Genomic DNA, 21,158 nt, shown 5'->3' on the forward strand with positions numbered 1-21,158 from the left:
GATGTAGAATGGTTTAGGTGCAAGTTCTCACTTGTTTGTTATAAACTGAAGAGTGCTGGAAACAGTATTGCCAACATGCGTATTTTACGCAAGAAATTCAGTGATGATGCGAAAAAACTTCAAATTTTCATCTTAAATTTTGTAAGTTAAAGGAAGCACATAAGTGTGTGGTTGTAAATTAAATTTCAAACACGCTCAGAGGGAGCTTGCGAAACATGTGCCAGGTCTCCAGTACTTTTGGTTTATTAGTTAAGCTTGTTTGTTCTCTGCTGTTGTAAGAGCTAATTACAAAATATATATTTTTCAAACGGCTGTATCATTTACAAAAATTAAGATGAAACAAAAATGCTTTATGGTGTACAGGAGTAATGTATATTTTTTTTTTTTTTCAGAGGAATTCGTCACTCCAAGTTGATATGACCTGTATGCTTTGAGATGAAATCATCCAGTAATAAAATGTGTTTTGCCCTCTTTCTTGCAGTATAAATATATGCAAAGAAGTTGCAGACGGTGTAAGAATTTATTTTGACTTCACTCTGAGTGGCCTGTTATTGTACAATGAAGAAAAAGACCAATATGAACAAACTCGGAATATGAATATTAAAAGGGAGACCGATCTGGGGTAAGTTGTGTTTGGTGTTCAAAGCATAGTAAAGTATTAAACACCTGCTTCAGTGATCTGATAATGTCCTAAAATGTTAATAACTGGAACTTGCTAACAATTGCATGCTGTAAAAAGTAACTATTACTAACTTTGAGAATGGCTGTTTGATTAGTTCTGTGCCCCCCCCCCCCTTTTTTTTAGGGTGTGGGGAAAATTGTGAAGGCAGAAAGATCACTGCCACTAGTAGTGACTCTGTGGTACATGTTACTCCTTGATTGTGGACTCCAACATGCTGACTACATTTGCCTGCAAATCAATTGCTAGAATGCAATTGATGCTCATAGTTTACTTTTCATGCTGAAACAGTTGCACTGAAACAATTCAAATCTTCCAGAAGGTAAAAAAGGAAAACAAAGTAGGTACATTACAGCATTAAATGAAGTTTGTCTCTGTTCCAATTCGCGTGATAATTGTCTACTTAATTGCTGTGTAGTTGGTTCCTCAGACCATCTGTATAGACTATCGAAGAGAGATTTATTGTTGAGGTAACATTTTTCTCTTTCTTTTTGTGTGTCAGCTATTTCTGTCATCACAATTCTACAAAACAAGGGAAGTTAAATTGTGATCACCATGTGAAGAGATTTGTAGGCGATGGAAATAATCCATCCTTGAAAAGGGGGGGGGGGGGAGGGGAGGGAGAGATTCTGTCTTAATTCTCAGGAGTGTCTGACTTCTAAAGTACCAGAAGTTTACAAAAATATTCCATTGTGTTATGTTATTTAGTCATTGATGTTGATCAGTCAAGCTGTTGGTGACTGTGTAATGGTTTCTTCAGTAGGTGACATCAGTTGCAAAATATCCCTCCTCAGGCCTGCGAACAGTTGTGGATTTAATTAAAAATGTGATGGTATGCACTGATACAGAGTCCTGAAACAGTCATTCTTCATTCTCTTGATTCTGTGTGCATATGTTCAGGTTTCTGTTCACACTTAATCAAATAATCACTTGAAAAAGGAATTTCATACAGACTTCATAATTTGTTGTCTACATCAAAACATGCATTATGCTTGCATGGTTGAGGTGTGAGTATTGGTAATGCACTGTGTGTCAAAGACAGCAAGGGTGCATTTTTAATAAGCAGCAATGTAAAGAAAGGCTCAGTGTGTTTCCAGCATGAGATTTCACTCTGCAATGGAGTGTACACTTACGTGAAACTTCTTGGCAGATTAAAACTGTGTGCCGGACCAAGACTCTAACTCGGGATCTATGGCTTTCTGTGAGGACAAGTTGTGTGTCACGCTCAAGTAGCTCAGTCAGTGAGCACATGCCTGCGATATGCAAAGGTCCCGACCTGAAGTCTGTCTGGCACACAGTTTTACTCTGGAAGGAAGTTTCAGATCAATGCGTTGTCCTGTTTTTTGTTTTAGTGCATAGTTGGTTTGAGCTTTCTGTTCTGCTCTCACAGCAAGCACTTCTTTTAATTTGAAACGGCTTTTTGAATTTAATCCAAAGAAAATAGGTGGATGCAGAACACCTTCCATTTGGTCTTTTAGCATTTCGTTATATGGAATACTAACTTAATGTACTTCAGGTGGGTTAACACTTTTTGTGTTGGATAAATGTTAAGTGATCACGGATAACATTTGAATGTTGGTAGGAGTGCTACAAGCCATAGTGTTTCTTGCAAATCAACCCTCTGCATTTTCATATTGTCTGTGTAGCAGTAGTTAATTTATTGTCAGTTAATGTGTAGTTGTCAGTTCTGTTTCTTTGTATGCAGCATAAAGTCAAATTGTGTGTGTGCATGTAGTTTTTTCCAATACTTACAGTTGTGTGGATACTTAGTAATTACCATGGTCAGAACTGTAAGTACAGTGCATATACCTTTTGTGAGACTTTGCATGGTTTTACTTTGGAATGAAAATATACTAGTAACTATTGCCAAAATAGTCACCCCCCCCCCTCCCCCCAGTGGATTTTGAATTCTGTCTACCGATAGGTATAAAAGACTACTTGTAATGTGTGTTCTGTAGTCAGACATTTGTTCCCATCAGAAAATGCTATTAGGAATGGAGAACTCTTGAACCAAAATATGCGATTGAAAATAAGATTGAGTTTCTGTATTATTCAAGCTGAAGCTTACCAGATATTGCAATTTGTCGACAACTGTAAAAGAAATTTAGCCATGAAGGTGAAGACTTCAGCAACACACTATGCTTGACCAGCTGAATATTTCATTACTGTTGCTGAGGCAAGAATAGCTCATTTAAATGCACCAACAAGAGATTATTGACTTCCAGTAACATGAATGGGCTGCTTATCAGAACAAGCAGCCAGTTTATTTGCGAAATAAGTTCTTCCACGTTATATTAGATATCCTGACTCCCATTAGTTGCGCACTTGGAAAAAACCACAGTTCTTAGAAATTTGTTACATAAAAATCTTGTTTGCCATTTCCTATGAAATGTTATACAGCATGTGCAATTTCCTTATACAATGTGTATGCTTCTTCATCCAGAAATTTTAAATTTTGAAATTCAGATTCAGACAGCTGGAATGGTCTTTGATTTTAAAAAAAGGAAGCGTTGCACTATTGTCATTAAAAACTCTGCTTTCACCTTGACACGTACTATCAAAATGGTGATAATCAGACATTTCGTTTAGGTGCCAATTTGTGGGCAGGAGGGGCCTATGTAGCCAAAAATATTAGAATGTTAACTCAAAAAGTGAAGTTTATTTTCCTAAAATGAACACTGTTGGAGAGATTGGCTTTCGAGCTATTACATTGAATGATTGTTGTGATAGAGCTGATATTTAGATTGGAAACAGTGAAGTGTGTCTGAATAAGTATGTTTCCATGTTATTGAACTGGCACTTTAATGTTATATACATTATGAATCTGCTAGTTACATAGCAACAAGAGATGACTTTGCATGTGCACAAAATCTGTCCTAAGTGGCATGTGTAATTTTCTGATGCAGTAAATGGCTCTTTAGTTTGTAATTGTTTCTTGTCCGTAGAATTTGAATTCTTGAATTCCATTACTATTGCATAATCAAAACAGCTTCAACGAAATTTGTAGCTTTCACACCATCGGCATACATTTAAGTCATACCTGGTACAATATGTGGTTTGTAGATGGAGTTTTCTGTTAATTGTATTGCCCAGTTTTCCATTTAAAGAAACATTTAAAGTTTGTAGCTCTGCCTCTTTTTCCTCTCTCTAGCAGAAGTTATTTATTGTACTTTCGCAAAAGATAAAAACTTTGCTCCTAAATACTAATAACCATAACTTAACATAATTATTTTGCAGAGCTAAGTGAATAACGAAACAGATGATAGATTTAAAGTTAGTTGAGAAACTGAATAATAAAAATAATATTCTTCCAGAATGGGATAGTTACGTACCAGGCAGGGTATGCCTGTTAATAGCCCAATTTCTGTGTGCATGATTTATTTGATTTTAACTCTTGGAAGGGGGGCATCAGTCACTTAAGGGTGAATTCTTCTGCAATGGAGAGAAAAACGATAGCAGTGATGAATAATTTATTAGAAAACCTTGCCCTTCTGCATAAAAATTCTTGTATCAAAATTTGAACCAATTGTAATATCTTACGCAGTTGTGTATTTGTTAGGATATATGCTGCAGTTGATAAAGATGGAGAGAATGCCAAGTTCCGTCAGAGTAATGTCAGTCATTTGAGTGAACCAAGCACCAGCCATTTGGATGAAGTTTCATATGATAACAAATGTGGTTAGTATGTACTTCAGAATAATCACTTTCCCATCATGTGTATGATCAGGATGTGTATACTAGTGTCATCGGAAATAAATAGTTATGTTATAAGAAGTTAATAGCTCCAGATTTCATTGAAATGGTATTTCATCAGTAAAGAAAAATAATTTCTGCTGCTTATAGTTCAGTACTAATTTAACCATGAAAACATTCCATCTGCTGTTGGGATAAACTTCAGCTCCTCGTGTTGTCAATGATGGAAAGAACTAATGTGCGCATAAAAATCTATTTCATAAATGCAGACTTCTGATTATCAAGGTGATGCCATTTCAGCTTTAAACTTATTATTGTCAGGTGTCTTTCTCACGTTTCAGCAGAATCACTTGATTTTGCACTTACTAGAATTTTGTACCAATGACGTGGAGTAACCTTTGAAACAAGATATTTTTTTCAGTAAAATTAAAACAATAGGCTATTTTTCTGTGTTAAACATATGGTTTATTCTGGTTGATTGTAACATCTAAATAGTATTTATTGTCAATATTCTCACAAAATGATGTTTTTATGTAATTGAAGCTGAAAAATCTTTAAATATCAAGATCTGGCCACATGATCAGAAACCCTCTGTTACTGGCTGATGGTCTGGTGATGTCACATGCTATGAATAAGGTGAAGCTATACTTGGGTTATAGTAGGGTTAGCTGAAGTTGGGGGTTTTTAACATACTTTTACTGCAAGCAGTTCATCTGTTTAGTGGTGGAAAATGCTGTTACAACTTTGAAGTAACAATAAAAATGAATTTTGTGAGTACTGATTGTGGAAACCTTACCAAAGTTGATGTGTTCATGCTCCACCCATTTAGAGCGGCGATATGTGCGACGATGGACCTTCACCTGCTTCCTGCAACATTATTAAACTTGCTCAAAACTAAGGAATTGTAGAAGTTCCGCAAAAGGATCCATATATTATAACTAGATTGTTAAGTATAAATCATGAGTTATGACCCAAAGTATAGCAGAATTATTCTTGGCAATATTTAGTCCTGTATAGAAGACACTCAGATGAGTACTGCTCATGTCACACATTGCATAGCGCAACACATAGCATGTTTGACTCCAGTGTAAGAGGTCATATGTTCGAAACCTGGGAGGATCATATATTTCTAAAAGTTTATACACAATACAAAAATAACATTAGCAAGAACTGGTTGTAGCAGCTGTTCAGATCTTAGGCCGTATTATATATGGCTTTGCATTAGTCTGTCTGAGAAATTGGCAATAGGGTATAAATGCATTTACTTAATAAAAAACAGTTCACTTCTTTGGAAAGCATTGCTGGTAGAGTGAAGATATCACTATATGTCCTCAGTACAACGAGGTAGACTATGAGGTCGAGGTGACACAGACGTAACGGCTGTGGTATGAGTGTAAACTAATGTTAGCATCTGAAGCAGACTGGCTTCATCTTTATCTAAGATAATGAAACTGCCGAAGTTTAAACAGTAAGGATCATAGCTAGACAGTATGAAGGTGCAAACGTTGTTTCTAATAAAGTAAAAAGTGTGTGCTCACCTTGAGTAAAAAATATCTTTTTGAACTTGACTTGAGTGAACAGCTGTTGCAGATGTGAGCACATGTAAATAACAAGGAAAACACTAATATTCTGTTTCTGTTGTGTGTGGTGAAGTTTGTGATTTGGTTTTCTTATGAAGGGACATTTTACTAATAAGTTAAAATGTTCTTTCGTGCCACATTCAAACCAGTGATCTATGGACAGTCTTATAAAATTCGATGGTTTACAACAACTGAGCTACCGAATGACTGCGGTGTCATTAGTTAAAATGTCAATTTTCACTAAGTTTAATTTCCTTGTGTGATGCTATTTTTTGTTTTAACAGTGGGAGAGCATATCTTGGAGATAAGTTAACATTTTCACAGCACAAGACATTTTAATTAAGATAGTGAACTTCTGTGTCAACATGGTGGCAATTTGCCAGTACAGTGCAACCACATTTTATGCATCTTCTCATTCTATGGAATAATCAAAAACAACTTTTCAGGGATTCTTGTAGATGTATTTTTACAGTATGGTATTGAACATCATATGTAACGTAAATTCCAAAACAAGACATCACTGTTAATTACCATTATGACATTAGGAGCAGTGATCTAGCCAGTGATGTCCCTGGCATCACATGATTCGAATAGTGTGTTTTAGTGGGTGTGTTAATTATTTTAATTACATTTCTGTTTTTATAAAAGATAGTGAAATCAAGAGGAAAAACAGCATGTTGGGAGCATAAAATGACATAATCAATCACTTAAGATAATTTTCAGAAAAGTCAAATACTGTATTACACCATAAAGAAATTCTTTATCTGTAAGTTAAGGAATTGGGGATAAAATTATAACATACATATTTCAAACAGCTGTTCATTTAATCATACAGCTGGCATACAGTAAAAATTATTATACAAAATCCCAATGTAAGAAAGTTTTGGTGGTACAAGACCAAATGGATGCAGACTGGAATTGATCTGTAAACTGAATGGAAACAGGACAGAGATAAGTGTAACAGTTACGTGTACTGTGTAGGGGAGTGAATTCACTGTCTCAAACAATGGGAACTCCAGTTTGGAATATCATCAATATTAGGTATAGGATAGATTGCTTCTCATCATATAGATGACCCCTTGAGCTGCAGATGGACCCACAAAAAAATCTTTACACATGCAGCTATCGGCCACAGCCTTTCTCATCAACGAAAACACACACACTTTCACATAAGCAAACACACACACATATATATATATATATATAGAAACTTCCACCTGGGAAAAATATATTAAAAACAAAGATTCCAAGACTTACCAAGCGGGAAAGCGCCGGCAGACAGGCACATGAACAAAAAAAAACACACACACACACACACACACACACACACACACACACACACACACACACACACACATACACAGACACAAGCAGACATATTTAAAGGCAAAGAGTAAGGGCAGAGATGTCAGTCGAGGCGAAAGTACAGAGGCAAAGAAGTTGTTGAAAGACAGGTGAGGTATGAGCGGCGGCAACTTGAAATTAGCGGAGGTTGAGGCCTGGCGGGTATCGAGAAGAGAGGATATACTGAAGGGCGAGTTCCCATCTCCGGAGTTCGGATAGGTTGGTGTTGGTGGGAAGTATCCAGATAACTCGGACGGTGTAACACTGTGTCAAGATGTGCTTGCCATGCATCAAGGCATGTTTAGCCACAGGGTGATCCTCATTACCAACACACTCTGTCTGCCTGTGTCCATTCATGCGAATGGACAGTTTGTTGCTGGTCATTCCCACATAGAAAGCGTCACAGTGCAGGCAGGTCAGTTGGTAAATCACGTGGGTGCTTTCACACGTGGCTCTCCCTTTGATCGTGTACACCTTCCGGGTTACAGGACTGGAGTAGGTGGTGGTGGGAGGGTGCATAGGACAGGTTTTACACCGGGGGCGGTTGGAAGGGTAGGAGCCAGAGGGTAGGGAAGGTGGTTTGGGGATTTCATAGGGATGAACCAAGAGGTTACGAAGGTTAGGTGGACGGCGGAAAGACACTCTTGGTGGAGTGGGGAGGATTTCATGAAGGATGGATCTCATTTCGGGGCAGGATTTTAGGAAGTCGTATCCCTGCTGGAGAGCCACATTCAAGGTCTGATCCAGTCCCGGGAAGTATTCTGTCACAAGTGGGGCACTTTTGGGGTTCTTCTGTGAGAGGTTCTGGGTTTGAGGGGATGAGGAGGTGGCTCTGGGTATCTGCTTCTGTACCAGGTTGGGAGGGTAGTTGCGGGATGCGAAAGCTGTTTTCAGGTTGTTGGTGTAATGGTCGAGGGATTCAGGACTGGAGCAGATTCGTTTGCCACCAAGGCCTAGGCTGTAGGGAAGGGACCGTTTGATATGGAATGGGTGGCAGCTGTCATAATGGAGGTACTGTTGCTTGTTGGTGGGTTTGATGTGGACGGATATGTGCAGCTGGCCATTGGACAGATGGAGGTCAACGTCTAGGAGCAGCACAATCCATAGCCCTCACCCGCCTAATCCTTCACCTATACATCGACTCGGCCAATAAACACACCCGTCAACTCCTATCCCAAATCAAAGTCCTCAATCTTTCCTCTCACACATCCACACCGGCTGTACATAGCATCCTCCTACAGGCCAACCGCAAATTAGAACATCATGCCACCCTCCACCTCAAAAAACGATCCAATCTCCTGGTTTCCCACCTCCGGAAAGGCAACTCGCTCACCCTCCACAACCTTTCCAACAAACCTCAACCTCCTCTCATTGCACACAGACCCAGTCTCTCCCATCTACTCAATCTCCCACTTCCAGCTCCACTCCCCCCAACACCTCAAAATTCTAGTCAACACAATCTGGAACCACAACACCCCAATTCAGTAGTTAACCTTTCCTCCAAACCCCTCTCCCAATCCGAAACCTCTGTCCTATCCAAAGGCCTCACCTTCAGCCCCACTCCCAGGTTCAACCAAACTGCCCTTGTCAAAGATTTACTGTCCTACACTCGTAGTCTCTGCTGGAAATATCACTTTGCCACGAAGAAAAACAATCCTGATCCCACTCCTAATGATCCAACTCCCCAAGACACTATCCAAATTGAACCCTGCCTGCAACAGTTCCGTCCTCCATCACAGCGGGACCCACCTCCTCTTCCTCAAAATCACCCTCTCCAAACCTTCCAGGAATTTCTGACTTCCAGCCTTGCCTCTCAATCATTCTTGAAAAAACCTTAATCCTACTCTCAACATCACCACAGCCGAAGCCCAGGCTATCCGTGATCTGAAAGCTGACCGATCCATCATCATTCTTCCGGCTGACAAGGGTTCCACGACCGTGGTACTTGATTGTCGGGAGTATGTGGCTGAGGGACTGCGTCAGCTTTCAGACAACTCTACATACAAAGTTTGCCAAGGTAATCCCATTCCTGATGTCCAGGCGGAGCTTCAAGGAATCCTCAGAACCTTAGGCCCCCTACAAAACCTTTCAGCTGACTCCATCAAACTCCTCACCCCACCGACACCTCGCACTCCTACCTTCTACCTACTTCCTAAAATCCACAAACCCAAACATCCTGGCCGCCCCATTATAGCTGGTTACCAAGCCCCCACAGAACGTATATCTGCCTACGTAGATCAACACCTTCAACCCATTACATGCAGTCTCCCATCCTTCATCAAAGACACCAACCACTTTCTCCAACGCCTGGAATCTGTATCCAGTCTGTTACCCCCGGAAACCATCCTTGTAACCATCCTTGTAACCATTGATGCCACTTCCCTATACGCAAATATCCCGCACGTCCAGGGCCTCGCTGCAATGGAGCACTTCCTTTCACGCCGATCACCTGCCATCCTACCTAAAACCTCTTTCCTCGTCACCTTAGCCAGCTTCATCCTGACCCACAACTTCTTCACTTTTGAAGGCCAGACATACCAACAATTAAAGGGAACAGCCATGGGTACCAGGATGGCCCCCTCGTATGCCAACCTATTTATGGGTCGCTTAGAGGAAGCCTTCTTGGTTACCCAAGCCTGCCAACCCAAAGTTTGGTACAGATTTATGGATGACATCTTCATGATCTGGACTCACAGTGAAGAACCCTAGAATTTCCTCTCCAACCTCGACTCTTTTGGTTCCATCAGATTCACCTGGTCCTACTCCAAATCCCATGCCACTTTCCTTGACGTTGACCTCCATCTGTCCAATGGCCAGCTGCACATATCCGTCCACATCAAACCCACCAACAAGCAACAGTACCTCCATTATGACAGCTGCCACCCATTCCATATCAAACGGTCCCTTCCCTACAGCCTAGGCCTTGGTGGCAAACGAATCTGCTCCAGTCCTGAATCCCTCGACCATTACACCAACAACCTGAAAACAGCTTTCGCATCCCGCAACTACCCTCCCAACCTGGTACAGAAGCAGATACCCAGAGCCACCTCCTCATCCCCTCAAACCCAGAACCTCTCACAGAAGAACCCCAAAAGTGCCCCACTTGTGACAGAATACTTCCCGGGACTGGATCAGACCTTGAATGTGGCTCTCCAGCAGGGATACGACTTCCTAAAATCCTGCCCTGAAATGAGATCCATCCTTCATGAAATCCTCCCCACTCCACCAAGAGTGTCTTTCCGCCGTCCACCTAACCTTCGTAACCTCTTGGTTCATCCCTATGAAATCCCCAAACCACCTTCCCTACCCTCTGGCTCCTACCCTTGCAACCGCCCCCGGTGTAAAACCTGTCCTATGCACCCTCCCACCACCACCTACTCCAGTCCTGTAACCCGGAAGGTGTACACGATCAAAGGGAGAGCCACGTGTGAAAGCACCCACGTGATTTACCAACTGACCTGCCTGCACTGTGATGCTTTCTATGTGGGAATGACCAGCAACAAACTGTCCATTCGCATGAATGGACACAGGCAGACAGTGTTTGTTGGTAATGAGGATCACCCTGTGGCTAAACATGCCTTGATGCATGGCCAGCACATCTTGGCACAGTGTTACACCGTCAGAGTTATCTGGATACTTCCCACCAACACCAACCTATCCGAACTCCGGAGATGGGAACTCGCCCTTCAGTATATCCTCTCTTCTCGATACCCGCCAGGCCTCAACCTCCGCTAATTTCAAGTTGCCGCCGTTCATACCTCACCTGTCTTTCAACAACTTCTTTGCCTCTGTACTTTCGCCTCGACTGACATCTCTGCCCTTACTCTTTGCCTTTAAATATGTCTGCTTGTGTCTGTGTATGTGCGGATGGATGGATGTGTGTGTGTGTGTGTGTGTGTGTGTGTGTGTGTGTGTGTGTGTGTGTGTGTGCGTGTGCGCGCGCGCGCGCGCGCGAGTGTACACCTGTCCTTTTTTTCCCCTAAGGGAAGTTTTTCCGCTCCCGGGATTGGAATGACTCCTTACCCTCTACCTTAAAACCCACATCCTTTCGTCTTTCCCTCTCCTTCCTGAAGAAGCAACCATCGGTTGCGAAAGCTAGTAATTCTGTGTGTGTGTTTGTGTGTTTTGTTCATGTGCCTGTCTGCCGGCGCTTTCCCGCTTGGTAAGTCTTGGAATCTTTGTTTTTAATATATATATATATATATATATATATATATATGAGCGAGAGAGAGAGAGAGAGAGAGAGTGTGGAGGGGGGGGGGGGGGCGCTATAGCTGTGCTTGCTTATGGGAATGCGCGTATGTTTTCTTTGCTGAGGAAGGCTGTGTCCAATACCTACATCATGTGTAAGAGTCTTATCATTGTGCTTGTCTGCAACTCAGTAGGTCATCTTTATGGTGAGTAGCGATTTATACTATTCCTGATATTGTTGAATTCGTAGTGTGTTACCCACCTCAGAGTAGTGGCTTACATAGACTGCAGCACTTAGCAGCATTATGCTTGGTTTCCGTGAGTACAAGTGCAGGTTGTTAGCAGCATAAAAGTTTTCAAACTTTGTTGCTCTGTTCACCAGTTGAAATTTATCATGTTGTTTATTTCACAGACAGCAACCATAGTACACAGAGACACTGCTCCCTCAAAAGATTGATTCCCCCCCCCCCCCCCCCCCCCCCATTTTTGAAAGGAAATTTTGAAGGAAATCAGTGGCGAGGTAGGTGGCTTGTTTGGATACAATGGTCACTCAAATACTATTCGAACTGGTGATTATTTAGTGGATGGATGTCACAAAATTGATGATAGTGATAACCATATCCATGACATTTTTATTTTAATTTACTTAGCACATTAACTGTGTTGCTGGATAATGCAGTGAATAATTGTTAAATTGGCTTTCTCGGTATTCAATAAAATCTTTTCATGAAATGACCATTGCAGGTGCTCCATCAGAACAAACTCCAGCAAGTTGACTCCATTGCGGATCAAACATTTCGATGATTTCTTTCACTTCTTTGAAAATATCTTCACCAATAGTAGTACCTTTTAGTTGTAAGGCTAATAATTCTTCCATTATGTTAGCTTCACATCTGCACCCTGAACAAAAATTGCTAATTGAGTTGTCTCACAAATGTCACATAGTGCAAAGTCATCACAAACTTTTTGCAGTGTCATTTGCTATCATAACAATTCTGTGAAGGAATTTTCGTCTCGATAAACTTACTTGTTGGATTTTCTTTTTATTTATTTATTGGGACTTTGTGTGTCTAGAATGTCAAAGGGGCCCTCAGTATAAAACAAGCTTTAACTAAACTGTCCCACTGTGTCCAAATCTGGGAAACATTTGTTGTTGCTTTCCAAATTGGAAATTAATATTTTGATATTGGCTTTCTGCAATTGTACTGTAAGCTATTGTTAAACTGTGTGTTTCATAGAAAAGTGCCTCTTCACTTTATATTGCTTTAAAACAGTTAGTGATTCACAAGACACAACAAGCAAACTGATTTATGTTTGTACATGTAAAGAAATACTGCTCTCTACATTTCCCTTGAAAGTGACAAGACTCAGCATTTACTTTTCTGTTGTTAATACTAGACATTTTGCGAATAAACTCAGCAAAAGTGCACAAAAGCACTTGTACAAAATTGACAAACTAGCATTCGCTTTAATGCATGAACTGACAGCAGATAACTAGTTTGGTCACCAAGTTGTGGGCCCTGCTACCATTGTTCCAGTTAGCACATTTCATGAGTAGTCAGTAATTTTCTCTACTTTGTTGCCTACTACCAACATTTTGTGATGTATCAATGTGTAGCACAGATGCAGGCAACAAGCTGTATGTTGTTAGCACTGATCCAGAGGTTAAAATGTCTCCAAGCACCCACTTCAATGTAGTGAGCTATCCCCCCCCCACCAACCTCCACATGTGTCAACCCATCGACCATAACTTCGCACACAGACTGGAAATTGTTTCTCCTTGTTATAATCCCACATAGGTGAAACGGCATTGCGCATGCTTGGAGTAAGCAAAACTTTCATTATTTCATGTCAGGATCTGCAAAACTGAGGCTACTTGAGCATTAGCAGAAATAATACAAAAATGAAGTACAATTCAAGTGTCCTCCCGTCTCCCAGACTGAAACCAATCACAGCCCAAGTCTGGCCCCATGCTTGGTTGTTATGTGAGAAAGGAATCTTCTGTTGTCTCAAAGAATGACACGAATGGAAGTACTGAAACCATTTCTGTCTTTGTGTAACCTGTTAAGAATCATAACTGTTGTCTGAATCTCACTGTAGGTTGGTGTAAGTGGTATAAGGGGCAGTCAAATGAAAATGAGACAAATGGAAAAAAGCGAACAGCTTAGTATTTCAAAATAATCACGGTGACTGTTAATACATTTAACCCGTTATGAAACAAGACGATCAATGTCTTCATGGAACTGTGATTGTACCCAGGCAATCAATCACCTGTTTGTTTGAAGCAAATTGATGGCTACAAATACCTTTCTTTAGGGCATCAAAAATATGGTAATCGCAAGGAGAGAAATTGGGCCACTGGAGGATGTGCAAGGGCTTAACAGCAAAATTTGAGCAGCTTAATGTGGACGGACACTACCCTGAAAAAGAATGATACTGTCTGTCAACGTTCTTGGGCATTTGGACTTGATTGTGTTCTTTTGGTTTTTGCAAAGTGTCCACATGAAGCACATCATCCTGTTCAGAGTCCCAATCTCTTCCCATGTGACTTCCACGTTTTTGAAGCCATGAGGAAAGACATATATGGCTGTTGATTCGCTTTGGACAAAGAGGTGCACACCTAGCTACAATCATGGTCCTATAGGCAACAACAAATATCTTTGTATGAAGGCGTAGATGGTTTTGTCTTACAGTTGGATAAATGTGTGAACAGTTATGGTGATTACTTTTGAAATAATAAAAAGTGTACTTATTTTTCCTTCTATTTCATTTTCATTTCACTGCCGCTTACACTCTTCACTCTTTGTGTGCAGTACTTCAGAGGATGCAAAATGATGGTGGATCACGGTTCCAGTATATAAACAGTTTGAAAGAGGTTGTAGCGTTTTTCAATTGCTACAAGGATGAGCCGGCCATTGTGGTAGAGCGGTTCTAGGCGTTTCAGTCTGGAACCGTGCAACCGCTATGGTACTAGGGGACTGATGACCTCCAATGTTAAGTCCCATAGTGCTCAGAGCCATTTGAACCATTTGAGCTACAAGGGTGAAGGGTGAAGGGTAGAGATTTTAATGACAGCTTGCAGTCAGATGCAAACCCATCTCTTTGCTTTGACGAACAAGGAATAGAGGTGCAGAAACTGTTTTTTTTCCCTTTTTTTTGGGGGGGGGGGGGCAGTGGCTGTTTCATCTTAGAAAGAACCCACAGTTTCACACACAAGCAGCACAGGCTAGTAACAAGTGGATTTACACAAAAAGGCGAAATGGTTTCATGTGCCAGTAACATTGTTTGTGTTTTCTGTTCTTCATACATATAACCTTGCAAGGATATGCACTTGGCACAAAAATAATTCTCAAATGGTAAAATTGATGAATTTGAATACAAATAATTGGAATGTTATCCCCATTCATCAACTCTCACTACTTCACAGCCACCTGCGTGCACATATAAAGAAATGTCAAATCCAAACACACTCAGCCATCTAAATTTTCAGTTTTATTTTATTTCTGCTGCCAGTTTCAGCATTACATTATACAATCTTCAGGTCCTCTAACTGATGTGTAGGAAGAATCCCTCTAAAGAAATCACTTCATCAAAAAAAGTCTACAGATATCAGTGACTGTACGCTGACATCTAATTACATTGTACAAGAGGAAGGATTCTTCCTACACATCAGTTAGGGGGCCTGAAGATGTGTAGTGTAACATTGAAACTGGTAGCAAAAATAAAATAAAAATGGGAACTTAGATGGCTGAAAGTGTTTGATTTCATACTTCATATTGAACAGCTGAGGTCCCACAACCATCCCGTATATAGATATACATAGTCTAAAGAAATTGGTTGCCGGTGGAAATATGTTAGCCAAAGTAAATATGCATAAGGGAATTAAGCTGAAAAAATTAATACATTTCTCACCTGGAAAAAAACCACTTGCTGCCAAACCAAGAAATTTTCACTTTGTCCTCAAAAAAGTGGATTGTAATTTACTGCCGTAATATATCTAATCTTAGCTAAGTCTTTTACATAGTAATAGACATGTTTGGCAATATAAAATGTTAAAAGAGGAGGAGGATGAAGAAAATTATAAATTTGCCAGTATGGGACAATGGCCAGATTTTAGTTTAAACATCACATAGGCATAACTATATTTCCAGTTTCTTATATTGCAAATCTCAGTGAACGAAGTAATCTTAATTGCAGTACTCACATTTAACCACTTGATCAAAACAGTAGCTGTTGTGATGCACATTTCAGTCAGATCTTACATCATGATTGTCAGAAGATGAGATCACACCTTGTCCTCGTCACAGAAAACCCACATTCATCAGCAGAAATATTTTAACTGAGGAATATCACATGTTAATTTAATATAATACAACTTGTTCTAATACTTCTAATATGAAAGCGCACACACACACACACACACACACACACACACACACACACACACACACACTTTATCTTTAAATTTTCATTTTCAGAATTTATTCTCAGCACTAGTAATTGTGTACTTTTCCATAATTTCAGTAGGTGCCAACAGTTTGAAAAGACATTCACGGAGCCATTGTCATACAGACATAGAGGCAAAAGATTTCATAACCACAGGTAGCACATCTAAGGTGGACGACAAAGAGTCAGAGAAACCTCTTATGAGAAACCCTGACTGTAGTGCCAATAATGGCAGTTTTTTTGTTCTGGTTGTACCAAAGAAAGAACCATTGTCGGAAGAACATGATAAATTGCCCAGGTAACTTTCCTCAGTTTATACTAATCTGATGTAGAAAGTTTTTGTCTTCCAGTTGTAATTTCATTGGAATCTTGATGCATGATATTTATTGTTCTTTCATGCCTGAATTTGCGGTTAATTTATCAGATTACTTCAAGTTTTAGTAGTACTCAGTAGAAAACACCTGTTGTGAAGATGTTAGGATATAACATTTAGAACAACTTGTACTTGAGACTTTATGTTCAAATCTTTCACTCCTTAGCCTCACAACTTCACTATCTCACCAACCACTTAAATAAAGCAAAATTCACTTTTAGTGTTTACACTGTTACATTGAGATGTCTGAAAGTGTGGCATCTGTGTGTGACCAAATTGGTTTTATTAACTACTACCATATTGTCAGTCTTTCTGATGGAAAAAATAAAACTGAGATATTAGGTGTAAGTATTTTAAATATGCATTTTTATTGCCCAAAAGGAAGTATTGCACATTTCAGCAAAAAATTATGTATGGTTACACATATTATGTGTAGCAATGAAGTAAACAGGTTAACCTTTTCTGATTTTGAATAACGTGCTTTACTAGATTTGGTCCTGTTGGAGGCAAAGTGCTGTTGCCTGCCTCAGACTTTTGAACTATCTTGTGCTGTCAGACATAAGAGGTTTAAAACTGGTTAATGTGATGAACTGTGATGATTCCACCATTGTGTAATGTTTGCAAGCAATGCAGAAGGCTCACAAATAGTGTAAGGTACAGCATGCTCAAAGCCAAAGTAACAAAAATCAGCAAGTGGTCATACGTGCATCTCTCCTTGCTCATCAGCTGGCTTGTGAACACCGACCATTCTTATTGTATACCATTATTGATGACGAGAAATAATTTTTTTATGCTAACATAATAAAAAGAAAGGAATGGTCAAGCCCAAACATAGCAACAACTCCCCGTACGGAGACGTGCGTTCATCAACAAATGATCATGTTACTTGTCTGGTGAAATGGCGACAGAGTGGTGTATTATGAACTGCTCTCCTGAGATGTGACCACCACTGCTGACTTACATTCAGGGACTGAGGACTCTTGCAGACGCAGTCCAAGAACAATGATCAAACACCTGCCTGCTCGCATTGTGCTGAACTGACAAAAGATTTTATACATGAGTTGGAAAGTCACTCTGCACCCATGTTATTCACTTTATCTTGCACTCTCAGATCCAAACATAGCTTGACGAGTTCGTTGCTCCAAAACCACATGATTTCTAGTCACGGAATTGAAAAATTACCCCAGCATTGGCAGACTGTTGTAAATAGTGAATGAGAATATATCATTGATAACTAAAGTATATTATATGTATGTGTTTGTTAAACCTTTGGAAAATGCTACAAACTTAGGCATCAACCCAATATTTAAGAAATTCTGAAGAGAACTGATTAACTTATAAGTAGAGCAAGGAGATTCTAAATTCTGTAAACACAGTTACTTCCATATTAAACTTCCTGGCAGTTAAAATAGTGTGCCAGACTGTGACTTAAACCCAGGACTTCAGCATTTCACTTGACAAGTGCTCTAATGACAGATGTCAAAGCATGACTTAAAGCAGAGTGGCAGGAGGGGGAATAATAATTGCATGTCTCTTCAAGAAGGGAAGCTGAAGGGACGTAAAAACTATTGCAAACATTTTTGAGAAGGTTCTGGAGAACAGTGGAAGCATCTGAGAAAACAGAATGGCTTTGGGCCAGGACGACTGTGCTGTGCTGTGAGGCAGCTACAGGAATTCAACTACAAAGTGAAAATAACGTCAGAGTTGGAAGTAGGAGAATGGGTAGGCAGAAAGCAGAGAAATTTAGTAACAAGGAAGTTCACCCTCTGTTATTTTTTGTGGTGTTGAGGGATGACAAGTGACGAGAGAGATGATTTGATTGGGTACAGGAATGAGAAGGAAGTACAGAAACAATTAAATGTTTGGAAAGAAAACATGACACAGTTGAGGAGCAGTTGGAAACTGAAAAGTTTCACGTATGTGAGAAGTCGTATGAGAGCAGTAATGAGGAACAAAGTTACTGAGAAAAATAAGAATGTGACACACTAGTCACATTACATAGCAATTATGTTGAATGTTGCAGAAATCTGGATCATGAATAAAAGGAAAAATAAGGTGCAAGCATATTTTTGAGAAGTTAGATAGGTATAAAAAACACGGAAAGGATTAGGGGGAGGTAACACATGAGGTACCCATGGTAGATAAAAGAATAAAGATCAAAATGTTACAGCCATTTCAAAAGTGGATGAAAAGAGGAAACCAATGGAGGTAAACGAACTCGTCAAGCTATGTTTGGATCTGAGAGTGCAAGATAAAGTGAATAACATGGGTGCAGAGTGACTTTCCAACTCGTGTATAAAATCTTTTGAAGGCAGGAGATCTAAGGAACCCAAGGGGAAAGGAATTACAAGGAGTAAAAGAAAGCATGTGCGAAAGAGGAGGTCAGGTTAGAGTAGTGAGAGAGGTGATTGGAGGACTGGACAAAAGACTTGGATTCCAATCACTCTGCCAGTCTTGGGAAACTGTAAAAGATCGTGTTGGTGAAAGGCAGTGTAACAGCTTGACATTTATAAATTGACATGCTTGGCTTAAAAATGTCTTATTCTTGTCAACAAAAAAAGGCATTCTAGACATGTGCCTATCACTGACATTCCTCTCATGGAATTTAAGAGTGACTACTTACAGCAGCAAATAGAAATTGAATGTGCAGTTCTATTCACTACTTAAAGATTGTGCAGATAAATATATTATTGTTGAGTACACAACACTTACTGTACACAAGAGTTAAGCACCACACCTGAGGGCAGTTTCCCTTGTTTCTAACATATAGCCTGTTATTCAGTCTGTCAAATATTTTTCATATAGAGCCCTCACACAAAGTAAATCTTTGAGGATTTTAGCAAACCACACATGGAACATTATTTCTCAGCTTTTTAAATGGAATGTTTGTTTTTAAAACTTCAACAGTTCTTTCCCTGAAATGGTAGTATCTTGTTCGCTTCGTTCAGCACTGGTTAAGCTTTCAACAACTTAAGATTCTGTGTTGAGAAGGAACAGCTGTTTCTTGTCAGTGAAGATAATGCATGTCTGATGTGAGGTGGTTTTTACATTATCTTTCTCTGGCTTAAACTATTAAAAAAAGGGTACTGAAAACAATTTTAAACTGTGGCATATAGTTTCTGAATAGTCCCCTCATATACATAAATTTATAATGTTACGACCTATGCCAACCAACACAACAGATGAAACTGAAGGTTGCACATTTGTTGTTATATATCAGTTCCCACACCAGAATTCTATTATGTCATACATGGTGTATATACTGTAGAGGTATCTTACCTAAAAGACATAGTAGCATCAGAACAAAACTTAAAAGTGCACTAATGTGTCATTTACTTCGTGCAGAGGTGCATCTCTTTTTTACTAAGTTTTCTTACATAACGAGTAACCTCATGGTTTAGGGGTGCCTCTTTGTTTAGTAATCAGAATTTTATTGGTCCAGGGTTCAAAATGTGCCACCGCTTAAATTTTGATCTATAATCAGTATTGATGGCTGATAACTTCAGGCATAAGAAGTCTCACTCAGTCTGCCAACAGCCTTGTCAGAGGGCAGAGGAGCGGATGGAAGTTCAGGGCACTCTCTTGTCCTTGGGGTGGGATGATGGTGATGGTGATGAAGTCCCATACTCCGTGACGAGCGTAGTGAAACGATGCGGGAGACTCGCACTTCCATGCTAGCCAAGGTCCTAGTGGAGGTGGTTCGCCATTCATTGCCTTCCTCTGACAGTAAAGGGGATGGATGGATGGATGGATGGATGGATGGATGGATGGAGACAACACAATAATACCCAATCATCTCAAGGCAGGGAAAATCCCTGACCCCCACTGGAAATTGAACCCGGGTCCCTGTGCCCGGGAAGCGAGAACATGAACACGAGTAGCGGACTTGGGGTGGGAAACTGCCCCTAAAGGTGGAAGAATCAGCAATGATTAGTGGCATGAGTGTGCAGAAGGCAGTGGAAACCACTGCATTAAAGACAGATAACATGTGTATCTACAAGGCATGTTGCCTGTAAGTGAAAGTGTCATGATCATCTTCCCATTAGTAAAAAGATTCTGGAATAGTCCCCCATTTTAATCTCTGGGAGGATACTGTCAAGGGGGAGATGACCATGAGAAAAAGATACAATAACCAACAAAAACATAATGTACTAAGAATCAGGATGTAGAATGTCAGAAGCCTGAACGTGGTAGGTATGCTAGAAAATTCGAAAAGGGGAATGAAAGGCTCAAGCTATATATAGTAGTGCCAGTGAAGTGAAATGGAAAGACATGGGTTTCTGGTCAGATGAATATAGTGTAATATCAACAGCAGCAGAAACTGGTATAACAGGAGTTATGAATAGGAAGCTAGGGCTGTGTGTGTGTGTGTGTGTGTGTGTGTGTGTGTGTGTGTGTGTGTGTGTGTGTGTGTGTGTGTGTGTGTGTGTGTGTTAACAGTTCATTGATAGGGTTCTTCTTATCACAATCAACAGCAAACCAACACCGGCAATGATAGTGCAGGTATATATGCCGACAGACATCGCAAGCTGAAGATTAGAAGGTAGAGAAAGTATGAGGGTACTGAAAGGGTAATGCAGTATGCAAAGGAAGTTGGAAATCTAATAGTCATGAGGGACTGGATGCAGTTGAAGGGGAAGGAGTAGAAGAAAATGTTACAGTAGAATATGGGCTTGGGACAAGGAATGAGAGAGGAGAAAGACTAATTGAGTTCTGTAATAAATTTCACCTAATAATAGTGAATACTCTGTTCAAGAATCAAAAGAGGAAGAGGTATACTTGGAAAAGGCTGCATGATACGGGAAGATTTCAGTTAGATTACGTCACAGTCAGACAGAGATTCCGAAATCAG

The 21,158-nt window shown here is 40.0% G+C and overlaps 1 protein-coding gene across 2 annotated transcripts in view; it reads left to right on the forward strand.

The window, feature by feature from the left end:
• The window catches only part of LOC126324245 (male-specific lethal 3 homolog), a 116,563-nt gene that overhangs the window by 59,330 nt on the left and 36,075 nt on the right, over positions 1–21,158 (forward strand). Inside the window, exons 6-8 of one of the 2 annotated variants that reach the window (XM_049994944.1) lie at positions 482–622; positions 4,239–4,357; positions 16,012–16,231. In XM_049994944.1, coding sequence (XP_049850901.1) covers positions 482–622; positions 4,239–4,357; positions 16,012–16,231 — 480 coding nt within the window. The remainder of the gene's footprint in view (positions 1–481; positions 623–4,238; positions 4,358–16,011; positions 16,232–21,158) is intronic. The other variant, XM_049994945.1, reaches the window with a different exon arrangement.

The sequence above is a fragment of the Schistocerca gregaria genome, chromosome 2 (genome assembly GCF_023897955.1).
Source record: "Schistocerca gregaria isolate iqSchGreg1 chromosome 2, iqSchGreg1.2, whole genome shotgun sequence".
NCBI lineage: Eukaryota > Metazoa > Arthropoda > Insecta > Orthoptera > Acrididae > Schistocerca > Schistocerca gregaria.